This window comes from Perna viridis, chromosome 14 (genome assembly GCF_037379345.1).
Source record: "Perna viridis isolate PV_CMFRI_1.1 ecotype Kerala chromosome 14, ASM3737934v1, whole genome shotgun sequence".
In the NCBI taxonomy this organism is placed as follows: Eukaryota; Metazoa; Mollusca; class Bivalvia; order Mytilida; family Mytilidae; genus Perna; species Perna viridis.
The window spans coordinates 14,796,441-14,818,513 of record NC_142458.1 but is presented as its reverse complement, the minus strand read 5'-3'; the positions used below and the strand labels follow the sequence as shown (position 1 = coordinate 14,818,513).

Here is a 22,073-nt window from a genome sequence, read left to right as displayed (position 1 = left end):
ATTAACCTTTTTTCCACTTGGCGAGATGCGAGACAAACCTGTGTAATAGCATTGTAACAGATTCAAAACACGGCGCAATGAATAATATGGAATAGAGTGTTGGAACGGATGCATGGAGTGGAGTAACTCAAATAGGATTTTTATTGATTTATTGAAAATGTTTTACAGGTACATTGTAACTGATCTGAATTAGAAACCAATTATGAACAATGAAAGACAAAATAATCCAATCGTCTGTAAGTTATTGGCCAGTGAAATAAAAAACCGTTGTGATTTACCCATTAGTTCTTACATTCAAGATACTTGGGCCAAAATTCACGTGTCTGTCAACATTGCAAACATATCATGTCTTGATTTTTACAAACCCTAATTAACTATAGCAGTGGACAAGATACATTATTGCAACTACGTTTATATAGTTCTTGTAACAGATCAACTACAATTTTAACATATATATGTTTTATTTGTGATGTGGAGATCGAATTTACAACACTAAAATTACGCACAATTAGAAGTAACTTCGTATATTTATAGATGGATATATGTAAATCCAAATATTTTTTTAACGATGAATTACTAATGGTTATCAAATTAACAACTACAATGTACATGCACATGTTTAAATTATGGAGATTCAGGAGTCAATGTATATCTTTGTTACAAAACACCCTAATACAACGATACAGAGAATAAAAATACTACAACACTCCATTCTACTTTCTGTTCAGATGACCTTTCTGATCAGCCAATCAAATTTTATCTGTCATGATTTTGAAAGCATTTTCAAAGGAGAAAACCCAAAGACTCAGAAAATGCAATCTAAACAGAAAGTAGAATGAGGTATTGTTAGACCCTACATGCATGTAATCTAAACAGAAAGTAGAATGAGGTATTGTTAGACCCTACATGCAGTGATATGGCAAATTTTAATTTGATTGAGTTTGAATACAAAATATACACAACTAGTCACTCATTCTAATATTTTTGGACGTCTCTACCATTTACCTCTCTTAGAGCACATATAAATCTGATCACCTCTATGGGCTTTCTATCAAAAAACCAAGCAATATGATTCTTATACTATATACGTAATACACATTGTATATAAAATAATGTAAATCGCAGCCATTGCTGTTATTCGTACTCAGTAGCAAAAAGCGATCATTCAAAGAAATACGTTCTGTCCTGTGATATGAACTCGATTACCATAAAAAAAACAAAACAAAGTACACGTAAAATCAAGTTAAAACAACAACTTCCTTCTTTTGCTTGTAAACCTATTTAAAAACAAAAGCACTGCCAATAAAACTAAGTCTTCCATCACAATGAAGATCTTTCGCAGTAAGATGGAAAATCGTAATACCATTATTGGTTAATTCCGTGAAATAATGTCTTTAACGCGATTAAACCGATAAAATATCGACTAAACACTCATGACTTTCTGTCATAGAGCCATTCCGGAGATATAAACCGGGAAAGACTCTTTTATTAGAAAGAACATGACAGCCAACAAGAATAGCTCTACAGAATATATGGCGTTGTAATCAATTGTAGAAATAGTTTAGAATCGCTATTTGACGTTTTCATTATAAAAAAACGCGAGTGAAATTTATAGGAAAGGACGCGATTACATTGGGTAATTTTGCAAAAAATATCCATAACACTGCAATGGTGTCGGAAGAGATAAGAGCTTGTCTGTTTCAAATGAAGTCGAAATTTGACAGAGAATTTAGTGGTTGTCATTCGAAGTAATAACATAGGAAGATTTTACATTAATCAGTTTTATTGATAAATATGCATAGACGATATCATTTTATGACTGCAGCTTCCATTTATTATATTTCCGTGACAGCTTACATGTATGAAGTTTTAGTTTTTGTGATGACGACATTTTTAGTAACAAAACTATATGTACTTAATAATGTCAGTTCTGGGATATCTTAACACTACTTGCAAACAAATGCTTTCGATACATGAGCTCAGGCTAAGTAAAATATGTCTACATCTGTAGATTGTTCTAAAAAAAAAACTAACAAAAGATGAAATGCTATTCCCCTAGTCATTATTACTGCGTTGTAATTTTTTTCGTAAGAACTACGTTCATTAAAACGCACCTACATAAGATAAAATACATGCAGTTATTAATAAACTTGTTTCATGGCAAGTCACGAGTTAGTCCGTCAACGTGGTACAATTTACATGCATGTAATCCTATATCTATCCAAGAAAGAATAGAAATAGAAATAGAGCACGTATGATCAACATTCCAATCCCAAAATAATACCAATGTACGCAATGCCATTAGGGTATAAGAGATGACAAACTGTCCCGTACCCAGTCCCATTATTAGGTTTAGTTTACAACAATTTTATTTGTTAAATCTACAAAAGGGATAAAACACAAGTTTTACCAACTTATGAAGTCTTCTCCCAATTATTAGAAAAGATGTACTTAGATTAAATTGGGTTAAAAAAGTTACTTCACTGTAAACATATCAATAATCATTTTCAAGGTCAAATTTACATGTATATTTGATTTCATTCAATTGTCAAAAATTTCTTTTAATTTGGATCATTTTCTCATAAATACGGGTGCATATATTCATAATTCAATTATACAATACCCATTATTATGAATCAAACAAGAATTTCAATTTTTGTTACTTATAGAAATAGTCTCCCTACTTCTTTTCTATTATTTGCTGTACTAGTAAAATACTAGCATATTGGCCGGGCGTATATGACTTTACTATAAAGAGTAATTTAAGCAGATTGTATATGACCACCTACTGTGCATGTGGAATAATGAAATGAACATTTTCTTTACCTTCTTTCGCCTCTACGATGAGGAAAGGTAATGTTATTGTCTCTTCTAGTTTCTGGCGGCTCATAGAGACATACATTTTTGCACAATAATCATAATTACATGTAATTGAAGACCACACATTCGTAAAGTGATGTATTACGGCCACCGGGTGAGATAAAAAGTATTGTTACCCGTAGTAATAGTAAAACAGACGCACTAAACGGTTTGTTACAATCAGACAGAACTGAAAGAAACAAAAACCATCGAAACATGTAGAAAACATACTAAATCAAGCGTTTAGATGAATCTGCATGTTATCCATCTAATCAAACATACAACTGACAGAGACAGATGTTGTCTGCTCGATCGATACGACATCTGGTGGTGTTATTTCAATCGATAGGCAATTAAAGTACCTGTTATTTTTCGTATTTTATTTCTTTTCGACAAAAACCCCAAAGGATTTTTTTTCTGTTCTACGGAGACAAATAATGTTTGATATAATTACCAAAATAAGGGACGATATAGCTGAAAGATAAATCGATACTCTCATTAAAAATTGACACCCTGCAGACCTGCGTTAACTTTGTATTTTGTATCGAAATTTCCATTATAGCATATAATTGACGGACCTGGTAGAATTAATTTCTAACGAATCTTATTAGCTAATTATTCAAATTTCCGGCTGCTTACTTTCTAATTACCTCCTTCAATGATTGTTCTACCACATTAAAAAAAGAATATGCTTCCTGTGAGATTTAAATTTGCATTTGTCGAGTTCGTGAACTGACTTAATTTTCAAAAACGATTTAAAAAAAATGTCAAAGCTTGTGTTAAACATGCTTCATGCCCACAATATTTTACGAAACACATATTTTTTTAACATAACTTATGGAAGTGTGTGAGTTGTACCGCTTTGTGACAATTAATCTTATAGGTGTGCCCAAAAAAAGGAAGGACACGAATTTCTATATTAGCCAAATAATGAATCATGTCTGAAAGTTCAGGAATTTCTAAAATTACGGCAAAAACATATTTTTTAAGTATCTTAAGAAATAAACGCATTCACAGGTGGCAATATAAAACGTATTGCGTTGGTATTGTTGCTGTGCAGTCTGTCTGTCTGTCATGACGATTTCTTTAATGCCACTTATTTGCAGTTAAACTTCATTGATATTTTTACCATTAGTAAAGCAACAATGTCAAATAAGGATGGTTCTATATAAATAACATTTTAGAGTTTTACAAAAGAAAAGGGGGTACATATGCATGTAGGACTGGAGTGATAAATGAAAAGCCCTTAATCTTTATTTTTAGAAGTTTAGATCTCAAAAATCGAATAGCTCAACACATATACAAAAAGTTACTCATACAGCCATTGAAATGCAACAAAATAATTGACATATTCACATGTAAATTATCAATTTGTACACATTGTCGAATCCTATTTGAGAACCGATTTTCATAAATTGGCCCTCGATTTAACTTAAATTAATAATATTTATTACACAAGCAAGATAATTCAAATTGTATGGTAATCAGCAATTTCCATGTTACGCAAATGTGATCTTATCTGCTCTAATGACTGATCGGAAACTTATGCATTGATTTTAACCAGTTTTTAAGTCATTCTATCAATAATATTTAAAGTGCAACTTTAATTACGAACTGCCTCCGAAGCAGTTAGCTTAATAAATAATTTATAGCGAAGTTTAAGCGCACTGAGGCAAAATAATAGGCGCCGGTTTTAACATAATATTCAATGTTTAACGGGTCTGTTTTATACAATGATTAGCACGAAAAATCAATATACAATGAAACTTGTTTAAACCGAACCTATTTTGGACTTAATGATTGGTTTGGTTAAAAAATATATATACAAACGTCTCAGAATGTGACTTCGCTACATTGCTCCATCAGATCAAATTAATAAAGGGAAGATATTGTAGGCATATAAGGTCTGAAAAATTTCCAACGATGTTAGACCTATCGAATTTTTGGTCGTTCTCTCTTATATTTAAACTGATTTGAAACATGTAAAGGAATAGATAAAGTATCTGGTTTGGAGAGGTTTTTAGATTTTTCATGTTTCGGTTTACAAAGATTGCACTGTATATACAGCTAATAATTTATGTCTTTGTACCGGAGTCCAAGGGTTTTGTTTCCAAAGACAGCAGGGCATTGAAGGTGCGATGCAGTGCGTAAATGATTTCCATTTAATATTTTAACGTTTAGATCTATCTACATCAGTTTTATGAACTGTATTTCTATTGTTAAATATCGAAAGAGTTGAATATTGAATGAAGTTTTGGCGGACGCATTGCTTTTCCAAAATGAAATCGTGAGAGTCAGTTTTTGCTTTTCCGATTTTTTTTTTACTTTTCCGAAATTTTTTTAATGAAAATTATATGCAAGTGAGATACATGTATTGGCTGTATCAATTTTCTTTTTGTAAAAAATATATTTTCCACTTGACTTCACGTAACCGGTAAAAGCCAGTTCTCTTTTTGGGTATACATACATCTAACCGCAAAATATACTCATATACATGTAGTAGTGGTCATCTTTTTTTATTGGTCACTAGTAGATCTCTTGTGTTAATTGTATCAATTAGATTAAGATTTGTCCAAACTTAATATACTTTGCATTTATATCATGGAGATAATACATACGGAAACCGAGGGAAAAGGGCTATAATCTTGGATGCATTTTACATCGTATGCGTATTGAAATATTAACAGCTAAAAACGGGGATGTTGTGTAATCTATATATCTGCAGTGTCAGTAAAACGTACGAAATCGGTCACCACTGACCCAGCTGGTATTGCCATTGTAAGGACAAGGAACAACATACATGCAACAATGAGCTAAGTTTAAGAAAGTCAGAAGCATGCAAACTTCGTGTACTTGTCAGAAAACAATCCGGTGATTCAGATTCATCAAGGCGCCTGGCTGCCCTAATCAGACCTGAGCAGAAATGTTTTGAAGAGAACAATTTGCATTGCAAAGATGTCCGAAACGCTCAACTTTGATTGTATAAAGAACGCCGCAAACATTTCCCTGCATTACCGAAAACCGAGAGCGAACTCATGCCGCAGATGGAATTATAAATGCGATTACTGGTAAAAATGAAAACTTCATAATGGTAAACGATGTTGAATCTGGTATCATCTCAACTAACACTGATAAAACCTATCTTTGTAATGGCTGGAAGATTTTTTTGTGGACAAATAAAAAAAAATTCGGAAAAGCGACAAAAAATTTTCGGAAAAGTAAAAAAAAGTTTTGGAAAAGCAAATCTTCCGTTTTGGCATATCATGCATGGTCACTATTTAGGAGACTAGAGAAGACCTCGTCTTTATTCGGTGCTTCCGTGAATGCCTCATATCTAATCAAAGGAGCTTTGCCAAACGATGCACGAGTTTCGGTGTTTTGCAACACTGTTTTGTTATTCTAATGACAACAAACGTTGTCTACGAAGCAGTTGGCAGAATGGTTTATGATTATACAAAAATTTAAGAGGCAGTTGTCAACTGTGTATTTAAAGCAAACGAAATGTTTTAAGTAAAATGTATTTGGGAAAAAGGTATATGTATTGCAACATGAACGTACTGCCAAACAGTCGTAAGCTCTTTTTTAAATGCGCAAATTCAAATTGTTTGATTCAAAAATTCAAATACGTTCTTTCGAACAAAAGTCACCTGTCGATTCTAATGCCAAAACACAGTCACCTGCCGATTCTAATGCCAAAACACAGATGTTCTATGTTGTTACTGGTGAAACTCCATCAATCTACAATGTACCAGAAAAACGCTATCCAACTGCATCGATACATAACATCAATCAGGTGGCGATGTTTATCTACACGAGGTGTATTTCCTTTTCAGTTTATCATTTGAAACAGTAAGAGAAAAGGGTATTCGAGTGCTTATAACGTGACAGATGTAAACAACAACCGGTAACCATCTGTGGCGGATCCAGGGGTAATTTATATGAACATTTGTCATTCTCATGTGTAAAACTGACAAAAATGGTAAATAATGGCCTAGTACCCTTCGGCTGACACTCCTCCTTTTCAAAGTTTCAAAGAAAAAAAACAGATACATACAGCCTAGCACTGACAGTCTATTTGTTTGGTAAAAATAATGTTATGCTTTGTATGTATGTTAAAATGACACTTACGATTAATTAGTTGAGAGCAGATGTTTACATTAATTCCCTTGAAATTAACAAATGTATTAAATTAATTGATTAAAACCGTCAATATTTGCAGGCCGACAACAAAATGTATTTTTACCTTTCATGATATAGATTCATTTTTCTATTCCAGAATTTAATGAAGCGCCGTTTTAAACGTCAAACATGGTATAAGCATTCAGAATGACAGAGAAATGTGAACAGGCAAACATAGTTCTGGTATCTTAATCGATGTTGCAGCTTGCCCTACAATGCGTAGCTTTGCTTAAGGTATGGGGCAACAAAATGTTTCGCACCTTAAGTTGCATGGTGCCTTATATAAGCATACTAGATAAACCAGATATGCAGTGTCATTTGAAATTCATTTTGTTTCATGGCGAAGCTAGGACTGATCTACGTGGGTACGCACCACACATTTTTCCATTTTTCATTTAAAATTGCAAGACAAAAACATGTAATAAAAACATGTCAAAATGGAATAAGAAAATTAATCGTGATGCTTCGGTTTTAGAGCATGTAGTACATGTATAATGGTAATTTTGGCAAACTCTAATGCAGTCCTAAAAATGAAATTAGATTCGAAAGAATTATACATGTACATGTTTGAATATGCATAATCAGCTATGATTTCTAATGGATAACTCTTTGTCACAATTTAATATTAATATATAATCAGACGTCAACTACGTACAAATGTAAATGTACATGTATACTACACATGCACTGCAATACATGCCACGTTTTTTTTTTAAGTTACAGCATACATGTAACTTCATCTAATTACAGGTATTCTAAAATGTTATTCATCTGTAAGACTTGTCAAACAATAAACTGTTTCTCTTGGTACATCAATTCAATCATAAATATACATGTACAACATTTATGTACCCACGGGTCAATTATCAATTTCATCAATTAATTACATTAATATAACAACCACGTCCATGATCTAACAGTAAATGATCAAATTTCGTGCATAAATACTGTGTATTGATCGAGGCTAATAGATGCTGTAATCAAATACTATAGGCTGCTGAGTAACATCAGTGGTGCAATGCCAATAAATCCATCAAAACAACTGTATGTTTACAAACTGATAAAGATCGTTTGAAGAGGTAATTATGCATACCTACAGTGGAAAATATCACGAATAAGATCAAAATGGTTATATAGATTCTGTGACCATGTATTAACAGGAGCTTGATCCCACCATTCAATATAAAGTCCGATTAGTACATGCATATACGTGTAAATACTAGAGTTTATATTCATAGTTGGAGCAAGCACCTGTGATTCGTTATAGTTTAGCCACTGGTTTTCCCGCCATTTTTGCATGTGGCTTCAATAGAACCATTTAGGAATCATCTAAGCTAAAGTTTCTGTCAAGAGTATTTCAATCTATTCATCTCTTTCAGCACTACTGTTTCTGTTACTACTTCGCATGTGTGTGTGTGGGGGGGGGGGGGTACTTTTGTACATGTATCACCAACAACCCGACACTTTATATTGGAATGTACAGTACTTAAAAGTAGGATAACGTAGAAAGGTATCAATTGAAATCATCTAATACATTTCAGACAAAACGAAGATGATAATAACACATCTGAGCACAGAGACGCATAGACAAATGAAGGTGCAAATATATGCCTTACGGAAGTAGACCTAGGGTAAGGGACACAACTCTTAAAAATCATTGGTTGATTGATTGATTGTTGGGGTTTAACGCCCGCGCAGCAATATTTAAACTATATTCCGCGATGAACATGAAATGGATGATAAAATGAACATGAAATGATGATGATGATATGAAAAGAGGGATGGGACACAAGGACAGTAGGGTCGACAAATTCTGATTGCCACTAGAAAAAAAGGAGGGATGGGCAGGGTCGGGCAATTTAGCCTCCTGTGGCGGAGCACAAAGGCTCTTACTCCTATCGAATACCACAGCAGGGTTCTTTAACATCTTTCCCAACACGGTGCACCACTATGGTTTGCGTTCAGGATTTCCATGTTATAGCCCTACAACCCCTGCATGTAACACGCCAGGGGTACCCCATTTCACCACCTGGGGCACACATCCCAGTAGCTCTGTGGGCAGAGCGCCTAGCCCCCGGCTAGGTTTCTAAGCACTATTTAGTCGCCTTTTACGACAAGCTTAGCGGTGCTGCAGGTCTATTCTTTTGACACCCGGACCTGCACAGGACTAAAAATCATTGGAACATTTGTATTCAGCGTTTTACATCAATCTCATGTAAGCATCAAATTAACTTGGATTGATTTCATTCTGTTTCAAATGAAAGCTTGATAGGCTTTTGTGAAATTGAATATGATGCAAGCATATCACTGATTTCAAGAGTTGTTTCCCTTACGCTAGGTCTACCTCCTTAAACTATGAGCACGATTTAAACTATCCAATATTACTAAAACACTACATGCACGATAAGTGAATCAGCAGGGCCATAGCAAGGTTTTTTTAATGGGGGTGCGAACTGATCACTGATAAGCAAGGTTACTTGGTTATCTGGTATGATTTCTCTTTAATTACAGGCTAAGATGAAAATAAAAGTTGTTTTTAAAGGGGGTTGCAATCGCAGCCGTCGCACTCCCTGGCTAAGGCCTTGATTCGCACTTGGTTTTTACTGCATACTGTAGAGCATAGGTATCTAGAGTTAGCACCGCCAATTAGCAGGGCAACTAGTGGAACTTGCATACTTCATACAAGGAGAATTCATGAATTTTTTTCATCGCCTACCAACAAAGTAACTTGTGAAGATTTTATTCAACTACAGAGAGAGCTAACTAGTAAAATCTTTACCGCCCACGGAGAGAGTAACTTGTGAAATCGTTTTTGCCTACGGAGAAAGTTACTTGTGCAATACCTATCGCCTTTGGAGAGAGAACCTGAATTTACATCGCTTACGAAGAGTGCAGCTTATAAAATTGTCATCATCACAACCAAAGGGGAGACAACCTAGTCACACTTGCCAATGATCGAAGGAACATAGAGACTGGTATCTGCTTATCAAGGAAAACTTTACATACTACATATGAGAACCCAGTCAGGTTTTCATCGATTATGCGATATGAGAACGATTTCTGACATAAGAAAAAAACATTTTTTTATATCAATGAGATACTTTGATACAAAAATGAACTTCTCACCGGAAAAAATGAGATTACCTGGCAAAAATTCTACCGTTCAGAAGAAAATAGCTAAAATGATATTAGAAAAAAGAAAGAAATCAACCTCTGTTGGTACAACCAGATGTGATAGTAACCCCATATGTCAAGAGTGAAAGCAATCACAAAACTACAGAAGCCCTATCAAAGCTACACTGTTTATCAACATACAGTATAATCTTGTATGGCGAATGATTACAGATAGCAATGAAAACACGCTGGTTCTATTAGGAACTCGCTTCAAGCTTGACACTCTATTTATTTTCAATCGATCAAGAGTAAAAATATCAATATTTTAAAGCACTGAACAAATTGTAGTAATTTTCTCACTATCGAATCCATCTGAATTAGGCACGTTCGACAAAACCTTATCAAGCTTAGTTGAAAGGCGCGTTTAATTTTCTTTTTATGAGGAATTTTATTTGAAAGTGAATGCAAATTTATTTCGTTGCTTTCGCAATAAAGCTGCTTCAAACAACATAGAAATATCATTTTATTTGTGAAACCGTGAACCCATTTCCTCTTTATTAGGTCTTGAGTGAGTAATGGGTTTACAAGCGACACAAATGTACAAATAGGTCACAACAATGGTGCGTTCGATTTCTAATTGATTTTCAATGAAGATATTTTAGAGTTTTTAATTAGAGAGTATGCTCATGTAATAAAGCTGTCTGTTACAGTAATTATTTAGAAAAAAATAAATTGAAGGTACTAGTGTTTCGTTATTGAGAATGGAAGGGGGGTTTCATCCCGGATTGATATAGTACAAATGTTTGTTGGTCACCACATACGCATTGTCAAGGTAATAACAAAGGGTCCTTAACAGAGCGATGAATCATACTCTGAATACACATGAATAATAAATGCAGAATAATTAAGTCATATGTGATCAAAATATTGTTCAAAAATAAAATATATTAAAGGTAGAGCACGCCAGATGTTGAGCAACAGGTCGAGAAAATGCATGACCAACATTCATGTACATTGTATTTTTCATTCGATTACAAACGGTACAAGTACACTTGAGTAAACTAGGTCTTATATGGCTCGGCTTTTTAAATTTATACATGTACAAACCGTGCATATAAATTCAAATTTGTTTTCGTATGTTTGTTTGTTTTGTTTGTTTGTTTGTTTGGTTTTGTTTTGTTTTGTAACTAAAAAAAAGACTTTTGTGTGATATAATGAAAGCCGTATTCTACTTCATTCTGTTTACTTTGATAATATTTTTGTGACTTTTTCCATGGGGGGGGGGTAGTCTTTTTACATTATACCATATACATGTACGTATATTCCTCCACTGTACAATATCGTCACCTGCATGGTTACATTTTTTTCAGTTATGAGCAATTAATGTCAAAAACAGGAAACAAGTAACAAGTTTAAAGATGTCATCGCCGACCGCCGCGCTCAAAAGATTTTGCCGAAGGAAAAAAAAGTTAACTATTTTGACAAATTTCGCGCGTTTTATTTGGAAAATGTGATTGCATGATAAAAGCAGTACATGCACATTGTACATTACCGAAAATATAAATATATGTATTTGTACTCGCTTCGAAACAGTCACATTAGCTCGGGGAACCCTCGCTATCTAACTGTTTCTAAAGTTCGTCAAACAAATTTGATATTTTCCAGCAATAAAAATGACTGTATTGTACAATATATTATGTCTACACCAGATGCCCTCTTGTTCAACTTTTACTCCTATCATATAGTTCCACCTGTTTTGTTTATCTTGATTTTATAATTTGCATCTTCTCAAGGTCGATATAAAAGCGTCCTTTTGTCAATAAGGAGACAAAAACAAATAAAAACATTCAAACTGCATTTCAAGATTTAGAATTCGAAAGCAACTTATCAATTTTTCAAGTCCGGTGTAAATAGTTTAAAATCAACTTACCTATGGTGGTTATAACAGTCAACGAGAAATAGAAAGCGCCCGGAAATTTCCACTGAGTCGTATTCCGATAAGGCATGTATTTTAAAATGTTGGTCGTTAGATTTCGATAATCCTCTGGTGTTATGTTATAGTACGTTGTAAAATTATTTTCTTCTGCGTTATATTTTCGGGTGTATTCGAATTCGTATTCAGATTCCAAAGCGTCAAATACGGCTGCTCCAATGAGTAAATAGGTGAACGTGCACACGATAAGGGATAGAGTCCGGACGTTCTGTTTCTTCATATCCTGAACTCTGTTTCCATTTCCGAAACAGGTTCTAAAACTAAACTACTTCCTGAATTTTGCTATTTTCTTACATTTCCTTCCATTCGCGTTCATTTGAAAAAAAATGATCCGAGAATAAAGCAGGATCGAGATTGAGCAAAACCACAATAGAAAATTGTAGTTTTAATTGAACGTATCAGCGACAAAAACTAACTTGGCTTTACTTTGCTAAAAATCCACTATTAATATCATATGGAATTTTTATTCCAACACAATGAATGCGATTGAGCAAGATACAATAGGAAAGTTTTGTTTTAATTGCGATTGACTACCGCTACATCTGTATAATTAAGTACACATTGTATATTGCTATCAAATATGAAATATTATTAATCCAACACACAACATTCTGACAAGACTGATTAAATCAAACTATTATATCCAGCATCCGGTCTACACATAGCGGAGTAAATTAAAATATTGATCCGTCCATAAGAATCAAGCATTAACGTGACGTCCTGTTCAGGATGATGTAAGCGTTTTAAAGACATTGATTGAAAGTGCTCCCGGTGACGTAATCGATGTGCGACCTTCGCTTTTCTTTATGCTTCTAAGTTGTAAATTTTACATTGCACTAACTTTTCTGCGCTTGTCAAATTCATGGAATAATTACGATTGATTTAATTGATAATTTATCGGTAGTTCACTGTATAGTATTGTGCGCTGTAATAATACATTTGCTCCTGTGTGCTTTAACAACATAAATGTAATTGACACTATCACGAACATTCTATAAAAGTTCCAATATTACATTACATCATTAAATGAAGTTCAGTTACCTCGTGAATTCCTTACTTTGAAGATTAAGTTCAAATACAAACATACCATATTCATCAATTTTTAATCTGAAAAAGAAAGAAAACTGCACCTCAACAAATTAAAACACATAAATATTATATATACTAGTATATATATATATTTATTTATTTATTTATATCTTATTTAGGTGGGTTATTATGCTGAAACATTGATGGGTCATGACACTTTAGCTAGACTACAATGTGTACTTCAGTGATACAAAGTAATAAAGAATGCTTGTCCTTCCAATTGTTCTCAGACGTCAATACATACTGCTTAATTAAACAGAGTTTAAATTCTGACTACTATGTTAGTTTTGTTCAGACTATCAGTAGCGACCCCAGAAATCAAAAAAAAGTTCCGCTGACTTCCCTTAGAAGAGTCCCTATCCAGTGATTTAATTCATTTACCTCAGATACAATACCCTGATACAATAGTGAATGACGACGGACTTTGGTGGGGAAGCGGTGGACGTGCACCGTCCCAAAAGCTTTACATACTTAGGTGGTTAAAAGATCCGTAAGAAAGTAATTGATGAAGGTACCGACTTTTATTAGTGGGGGAGGGGACTGGCATAATTTTGAATGAAATATAATATTTAAAATTTAAAAAAAATGTATATTGTTTTTATTAATCCATTGAAATAAAAAATATAATACTTTCCTCATCACTTAATAAGGCAGAGTTTCAAGTAAAAATGTTCATTCCGGTTGCAGCTAAAATAACAAAAATGAAAATTTCGCGCTTGTTGGGTAAATATGCCTTATACGAAATCAACTCAACTCCCTTAATTTTGAAATCTACAGTGCAATCTATATAATATTTATATCCTAAGAACACAGATTATGTGAAACCGAATGGTAATTTCTGCTTACTATGGCAATTCAAACAAAATATGAAAAAAAATATGTAAGCTTTCCAACCATGTATCATATTTTGGATGATACTTAGCTGGAGTGTTACTTGAAGTCATATGCATACACTATGCTGCATTGCATTTTAGCATTGTCTACCAACAATTTTAGTGTTGAGAGTATTTTCTCAATATGTATGATTGATGTATAAACGTCCTGTATCTTTTTTAATCTACAAAATTGAAAGGTGCCTAGTTAACTAATTCTTACATGAACATGCCTTTAATAACAAATTCTGAAAACAATTAGATCCTGCGACCGGACCAAATTTTAAAGTTATCGGCAGATGAAAATTTTCTTACGTACATGAATCATGTATTTTTAAGAACTCCGACGTGAACAGAAACACAGTCCTACTAGGAAACTTAGAACGACTAATCCATGATAGATGATAGCGGTTATCAGTTTTAAAATATTTACGAGAATCTCTTTTAACACTTTCGGTTTTCATCGTTTGTCGGAGATCTACGATGCTTCTAAACGTTTCTGATGAAATTACAGCGATGACTAGACGTAATAGATGATTAAATATATAAACAACGGGGATGAAATATCTACGTGAAAATATAAGCATTTAACTCAACTGAAATGTTGCTAAACTACAGTAACTCTGCATGTTTATATATGAAAGAACAACTTATAGTAGAATATTCTGACAACGAAATAAAAAGGCGAAGCCAACTTCGCATTTTTAAAAAATGAAAACGGAGTATCATTATAGCACGAGAACGATTGACCAATCAAACAGATTCTGCTTTGTACTAGTCCGACGCCTTGAGCCGGATTTTTATTGTGCCGCATGAAGCAACAGCCTGCAAGTAGGCATGCTACCCTATTGGGGCACACTATTCTGACTTCGAGCCAACACGTCGTCACTCTGTCCCCTTACATGCTTGCTTGGCGGAAAAGCTGTGACTATATACCAATTTGAAAGTCTTTGATGTGACTTCGGCGCGACAGAACCAATGACACCACCTGGGCGGTTCCTAGCTTTGATATTCCACTAATTTCTGGCATAAAAATCTAATTTAATAAAAAATACATAATAAATGATTGATTCATAAGTTCTCCGTCGTGAAGACATGCGCATAAGCCTATTCGCATGCACTTGTTTAACGACGCCATCTGTCTTCGTCTTTAATCAACGTCTTTGGGAATCCACAGGGCATTGGGTTTATCGAAAATAATTGTCATTTGGAAAAGGAAGCGAAATATAATACTTGGCTGGATAATTAAGGAGCTAGAAGCCTTAGAATCCGTAGATCGAACCAACGAATTAATGATCAGAAATATTCTATAGGTTTCCTTAGTCAAATCGTGATCTTCTGAGGCGTCCAACGCCATTATCTAGATTTTATTAAGTTATTATATTATGACAACTGGTAAAATAATGTATTTTAAAACCGTAGCTGGTGAAGATATGTGATATTCTCCGGTGGTTTAGTGATATGAATTTGTTTTGAGTTGAGTATTCTAACCTGACAACAGAATGCTTCTTTTGTGTCGCTTGATTGGGATTCCCGCGAGAGAATACGTTTTCGATAAAATTTATACTCTGTAAAAGGCATTTGATTATTGAGTTTCTATTCTTGAAGCCACTATTTGACACATTTCATCATTATATCAATTATATATTTATGAATCTCACTGTTATTAAAAAAAAATTAAGATGACTCATCATGTACGGACAATTTGTAAAACAAGATTTATACCAAAGAATTGGTATATGCCCATTGAGCTGATATGGATATGTGAAGCTAACTAAGCCTTTTTCAGAACTGCCGAAAATATATAACATTTTATTCAACTATATGATAAATTTAAAATCTACAACAACACCGATTTCTCGAGATGTGAGAAATGTCATAATTAACGAGCTGAAGCTGTATATTATGTTTCACTTGAAAGTTTCTCCCACCATCTATTGGTATTTTTAGACTTCATGGTTGCTACTTAAAGTACTTAAAATTTCGAATTATTTCTAAGACAACTTTTGGATTACACGGCGTGTTTTTAAAGTCAGTTATGTTAATAATACAAGTATCGATATGAAAGACAAAAACTATGAAATATAACAAACACAACCAGTTACGTAGTTCCTCCATAGAACGACGGCACTATGCATTTTGACCAATCGCTCTGAAATTTTGAACAACTCTATATTTTTGCCCACATCGGTCAGGTGTGAAAATCGATTAAAATTTGAGAAATGCTTGTAAATAGATTTTCTTTCAGTCATGGGTGATTAAAATTATGTCTCCACTCAAGATGGTATGATTTAGATTTTAAACAGGCAAGCTTTAGAAAGCAAGTCTAAATCTTACTTTTACATTAAAGAGTGGAGAAATAATTCAAATTAAGACTACAATCGGTTTTTCTCATGGAATCTGTAGAAAACTTGGAAAGTATAATAAAGCGGTAAACTATTGCAGAAATTTAGTCGCCAAACGGTGGTTAAAAAGTCAAGTGTATTTTTAATAGAGTGGAAGAAATACAAGTACATGTACGTGTATCATGACAGTCAGTAAGATTACAATTAATCATGGCAATTTAACTTTCACTTTATAATGACACCGAGTGGCATCTGACTAATCCGATTCATCTAATGAGCAGATGTTATTGTCAAGGTATTCATATGTACATGTACCTTGAAAATGATGGAGGATCAATAGACACTTTTGTGCTAACGTTGGGGTAATCGATGAGGATGCGTAGAGCATGCTCAATATACACTTCCGCGAGGAAAATTCTTTTGTTCTACCCAAGCTCTACCTCGCGGAAGTGTATATTGAGCATGCTCACCAACTTACCACAAAAAGGTCTATTTAAGAACCAAGGTACATGTACATGTACTATACCAAAGTCTGGATGTTTCATGAATTGGGTAAGACATGTTCGAATGTATGTTATCTAGAAAATAAATCCAACTAAGCACAAAATAAAATATTTTTTAATCGAGCGCACCTTTGTTGATTGATTAATTGATTGATTGATTGATTGACTGATCGATTGTTGGGGTTTAACGCCCGAGCAGCAATATTTCAGCTATATTCAGGCGATGGACATGAAAGGGATGGTCAAATGAACATGAAATGATGATGATGATGAAATGATGATGGTGAAATGAAAAAAGGTATGGGACATAAGGATAATAGGGTAGACAAATTTTGACTGCCACAAGACAAAAGGGAGGGATGGGCAGGGTCGGGCAATTTAGCCTCCTGTGGCGGTTCCTACTCCTATCGAATACCACAGCAGGCTTCTTTAACGTGCAAGGAACGTGGCATCTTTCCCAACGCGGTGCACCACTATGGTTTGCGGTCAGGTTTTCCGTATTATAGCCTGAAAAAGCCAGCATGTAACACGCCAGGGGTACCCCATTCCAATCATCGTACGGCAATCGTATCGATCTTAAAATCATTCAAGATTAGAGTAGAATATAATAATAACTGATACATGATTCTTATATACTCACAAGATGACAAGTTGCGATTTTGCCATTTTTGGAATAGGCTCTTTGTTATGCTAAGACGCTATATATATATTTTATATTCCAAGCACATGACAATCAGACAGCTAGTTAAAATTCGTCTCAAGGTTTTGTTATAGGCACCTTGTTTATAAGTGAAGAAGGGCCAGATCGTATGGTCTTTTTGAAAAAAAAGCTCCAAATTCAATGATGTTTAACTTACACATTTATTGAAAAAAAAAATTATAATCTGACAATAAAATCTAAGCACACGACCCCCTCCTGGAAGATAAAAACGGTCGGTGTCTTTATTAGTAAACTAAATACATTATTTAAAAGTTTAATTTTGAACTAGCATTTTTTCTTAAAGTACATCCACATAGCACAGGCACTTCTTTCTAGCAATATCCACAAATACCCTGTGAAGATTTTTTCCCATGGTACATGTACAAATGTACGTGTGGAAGTACATGCGACCCGTACCTTTAATTTATTCATTATTTAACAAATATGATCGGCAATTGAAAATGATTGTTTTCGTATCTGTTATCTTGGTAGCATTTATATGAAGCTATACTTGTACATGTATGTATTCATGACATATGCACACACACACACACACACACACACATATATATATATATATATATACAACGTCTCTGAATGTGACGACTCCATTCACTACACTGCTCCATCGGATCAAATTGATACAGGGAAGATATATAAACGTATAGAAAGGTCTGAAAAATTCCCAACGATGTTAGAACTGTCAAATTTGCGATGCAAATTTTTTGTCGTTCCCTCCGCGGTACTCGAACTCGTACCGCTGTGACATCTATGGCAACACCGCCTGCACCAAGTCCAGCGCCCTAGACCACTCGGCCAGCTAGGCTATATAAAAATATAGCTTTCGCTGGCCGGGTCATTCCTCCTCGTAGGATTAATCTAGGGCTGTAACTTAGTACACGATGTATGGTGGTACGGGACAGTCCATTTAGATATATATTTATAGTAACTGTTAACTATTTTATCTAAATATGCATACATCTACACTATTGTTATTAATACAGTCAGTGTTACTATATAATGCAGTTATTTTACAGAGAAAGTACAGATAAGTGTCATAGAACAGCTTATGTTGGACTGGATCAACACGTGTTTATACCTAGATGAACAGCAATAGAAGGAACATATTTATCAAATATGTAATGAAGTCAAGAAGTCTATAGAACAAAAATGTTTAAAGAAACGAAATAATTCAATATTGATTTATCACACTGTTACTTCTTTGATTCCCGCTATTCCTGGTTTGGTTTCTATTAACAAAACGAAAAATTCAGAGTTGAATGTTGTGTTAATACTTGTCTATATTGTTGAGGGGTCTATCTTTACGGTCGTGTCAAACTGCAATCCGGGAAGCTTTACATTCCTTGTTGAATAAGAATTGTTTAATATTGGGTTGCATCATATACTTGCAAAAAGGATGAAACTTAAAGAAAGTTTGATTGGGGGTAATCGTATTTTAGTATTTATACATGTACATAGATAGATTCAATAATTTAGACGAGAAATAGGTGTGAGATGCATGCTTTCAGCTTTACGAAAAGATTCATGTCTCCTCTAGATTAGATTGATATTAATAAAATTTTAAAACAAGATAAAGAAAGGTTTGTATCAATTTTGGGTTTTGGAGGAATGTCGCGTAGTCCTCTGACCAACCAAAATTATGTCGCCATCGGGATGTGTCTCGGTGCCGCGTCCTGCACAATTTGTGCACATGTGTAGTGTAATTACCTTTTCTATCGAAAAAAATATTCGGCAGAGTTATAAATTTCGTAAACCATAGAATTAGAGACAGTGTGAATGTTACACAAACATGAGAAATTTGGGACTGGAAGCTTGCGAAAGAAATTAAGAGTAAAATGTAAAACTGAATTCATAAGACAAAATGCATGGAATAACTTAAAACAGAAAAAAAACAAAATCTAACAACGTGGATACAAAACCTAATCATTAACTCACAGACGAAGTGCTGTTTAACTGACAATTCAACAGAATCACGACAACACCGATTTTTAAGTAGTTTGCATATTTTGATGGAGAGAAAAATATCTGTGAACGGAAACGTTTTAAATAAAAGCTATGTTCAACACTACTACAGACACCTCAAAAGCAAGAATTAATCAAATTTTCAGATTTTCGCGGTTAAAATTCTTTGTAAATAGAGTGAAAAGTAAATATCACTGATAGATGTGTAATTGTATTAAATCACTTTTGGTACTAAACCATGCCACTTTTCCGATATATGCATACATGTAACCTTGAACTTAATTGATTGGCGGTAAATTAAGGTAGATGTACATCATGTGTACATCGGCAAGCCTTCCCGACTCACTTAAAAAAAATTTTCTATGATTGTTACAGCTAGAAAAAAAATCCCAAATTTGGTATGTTGGTAGATTCACGTTTGACAGACTTGTGTATGTCTTTTTCTGATCAAAAACAAAGCGTGATCCAATTTTGATTAAACGTACCCCCACTCAAAATCATTTCAGTTAAAGATCGAAGCTTTATCTTAGTATTATTTGATACAGTTTTTGTTGATAATTTAATGTTTAATAATGATATTCATAATCTAAATTGAAAATAATAACTTGTTTTTCTAAAAGTAACTTTTAAGATCATTAGCAACGGCAATAAACACAAGATTCACTTTTCCGCCTCAACTAAACGAGAGCGCGACTTCTATTGTTCTCGTCGCGGTAGGTTTCTGACTAATAGTTCACGCTTTGAGGACCAGTTTTTCCTAAGTTTGTTTGTTTGTTGGGGTTTAACGTCCGAGCAGCAATATTTCAGCTATATTCAGACAATGAACATGACATGGATGATAAAATGAACATGAAATGAAAAAAAAGGATGGGTCACAAGGATAATAGGGTCGACAAATTTTGATTGCCACTGGAAAAAGGGGGGTGGGTAAAGTAGGGCAATTTAGCCTCCTGTGGTGGAGCGCAAAGGTTCCTACTCCTATCGAATACCACAGCAGGGTTCTTTAACGTGCGAGGAACGTGGCATCTTTCCCAACACGGTGCACCATTATGGGTTGCGGTCAGGTTTTCCGTATTATAGCCTGACAACCCCAGCATGTAACACGCCAGGGGTACCCCATTCCACCACCTGGGGCACACATCCCAGTTGTTCTGTGGGCAGAGCGCCAAGCCCCCGGCTAGGTTACTGAGCACTATTTAGTCGCCTTATACGACAAGCTTAGCGCTGCTGCAGGCCTATTCTTTTAACACCCGGACCTGCACGGGGCGTTTCTCCTAAGAAATGACAGGATTATTTGTCAAAATAACAATGTACAAAATACGCAAATTAAAGACATCGATATTTATTTCTCCTTTAGTTCTCCTTTTAATGTACATTTTGGTATATATAAAATGATTGGGGTACAAAATATAGCTAGGGGGTTAAGTCACTGAAAATACTGATTCATCAACGACACCGAAAGTATCTTTTAATCGAATAGGTCAAATCACGCCGTGGGAAATAGCTTGATTAAAGATCAAAAGATCTTATAAATATTAAATAGATTAGCAAGTTATGAAAGAGATTAGTTCTTAGCAATCCGATCCACAGAATCCGGTTCAGGATCAATGTTCTTATCTCGAATATTGAAGATTTCAGGGACACATTCAGGAAACAGTAATATCTCTCTTATTACAGAGTTTATTAATGTACAACGTGAGCTTTTTAACTTTATCTCCCAACATATTGCTATATCAACATTGTGAATTTGTCAAAGGATGCGTTCGAAAAACCATATAGGGTACATGTATTTTGTTTCTTTTTAGGGTTGAATTGGTTAGTTTATGATTAATAACACATAGAATAAGTGATAAAGGGTTTACAATACTCTGTTATTTCTTTTTTGTGTGTGTGTGTTTTGAAGCAAATCGAAGTGTACAACTTTTGAGTTGCTAACCATGTTCATGTTATTTTCCTGACTGACTTTTGCTGTTCATCTTGAACTATTCGTTCCAATACAAATCAATTTTTGTATAACGTTCACAACAACATATTAATATTGAAAGAAACTTATCGAAATCACATAAAAGAAAAAGTTACGCTACATCAGCCTAACGACTCCTTGTTGTATTTATTGTTTTAGTATCAAATACTCTTCATCTAACCAACGGTTAATTTAACACGAGACACGTCAAGTTGAAAACAAGTCCCGGTTGTATATTTAGATTTTTGTTCACAGTATATACAAATATATGAACGCTTGGTTAGATGTTCTTACAGACTTGTTCCAATACCATTTTGGTAGTTTTCAGGTTTTCAGTATTGGAATAACTTAAACACTCCGAGATTTTTTTTAAATATGGCCCCGTACAATCTATTAAAAATGTCTGGCGTATGTACATGTTACTTTACAAAACAAACATGTATATGCATATTTTTTTCTAGTAGCAGTTTCCG

General features: G+C 34.2%; 1 protein-coding gene across 1 annotated transcript in view; it reads right to left on the bottom strand.

The window, feature by feature from the left end:
* Positions 1-22,073, bottom strand: part of LOC148598329 (two pore potassium channel protein sup-9-like) — a 73,374-nt gene that overhangs the window by 24,241 nt on the left and 27,060 nt on the right. Inside the window, exon 2 of the mRNA XM_088560146.1 lies at positions 12,083-13,252. Coding sequence (XP_088416272.1) covers positions 12,083-12,365 — 283 coding nt within the window. The 5' untranslated portion in view covers positions 12,366-13,252. The remainder of the gene's footprint in view (positions 1-12,082; positions 13,253-22,073) is intronic.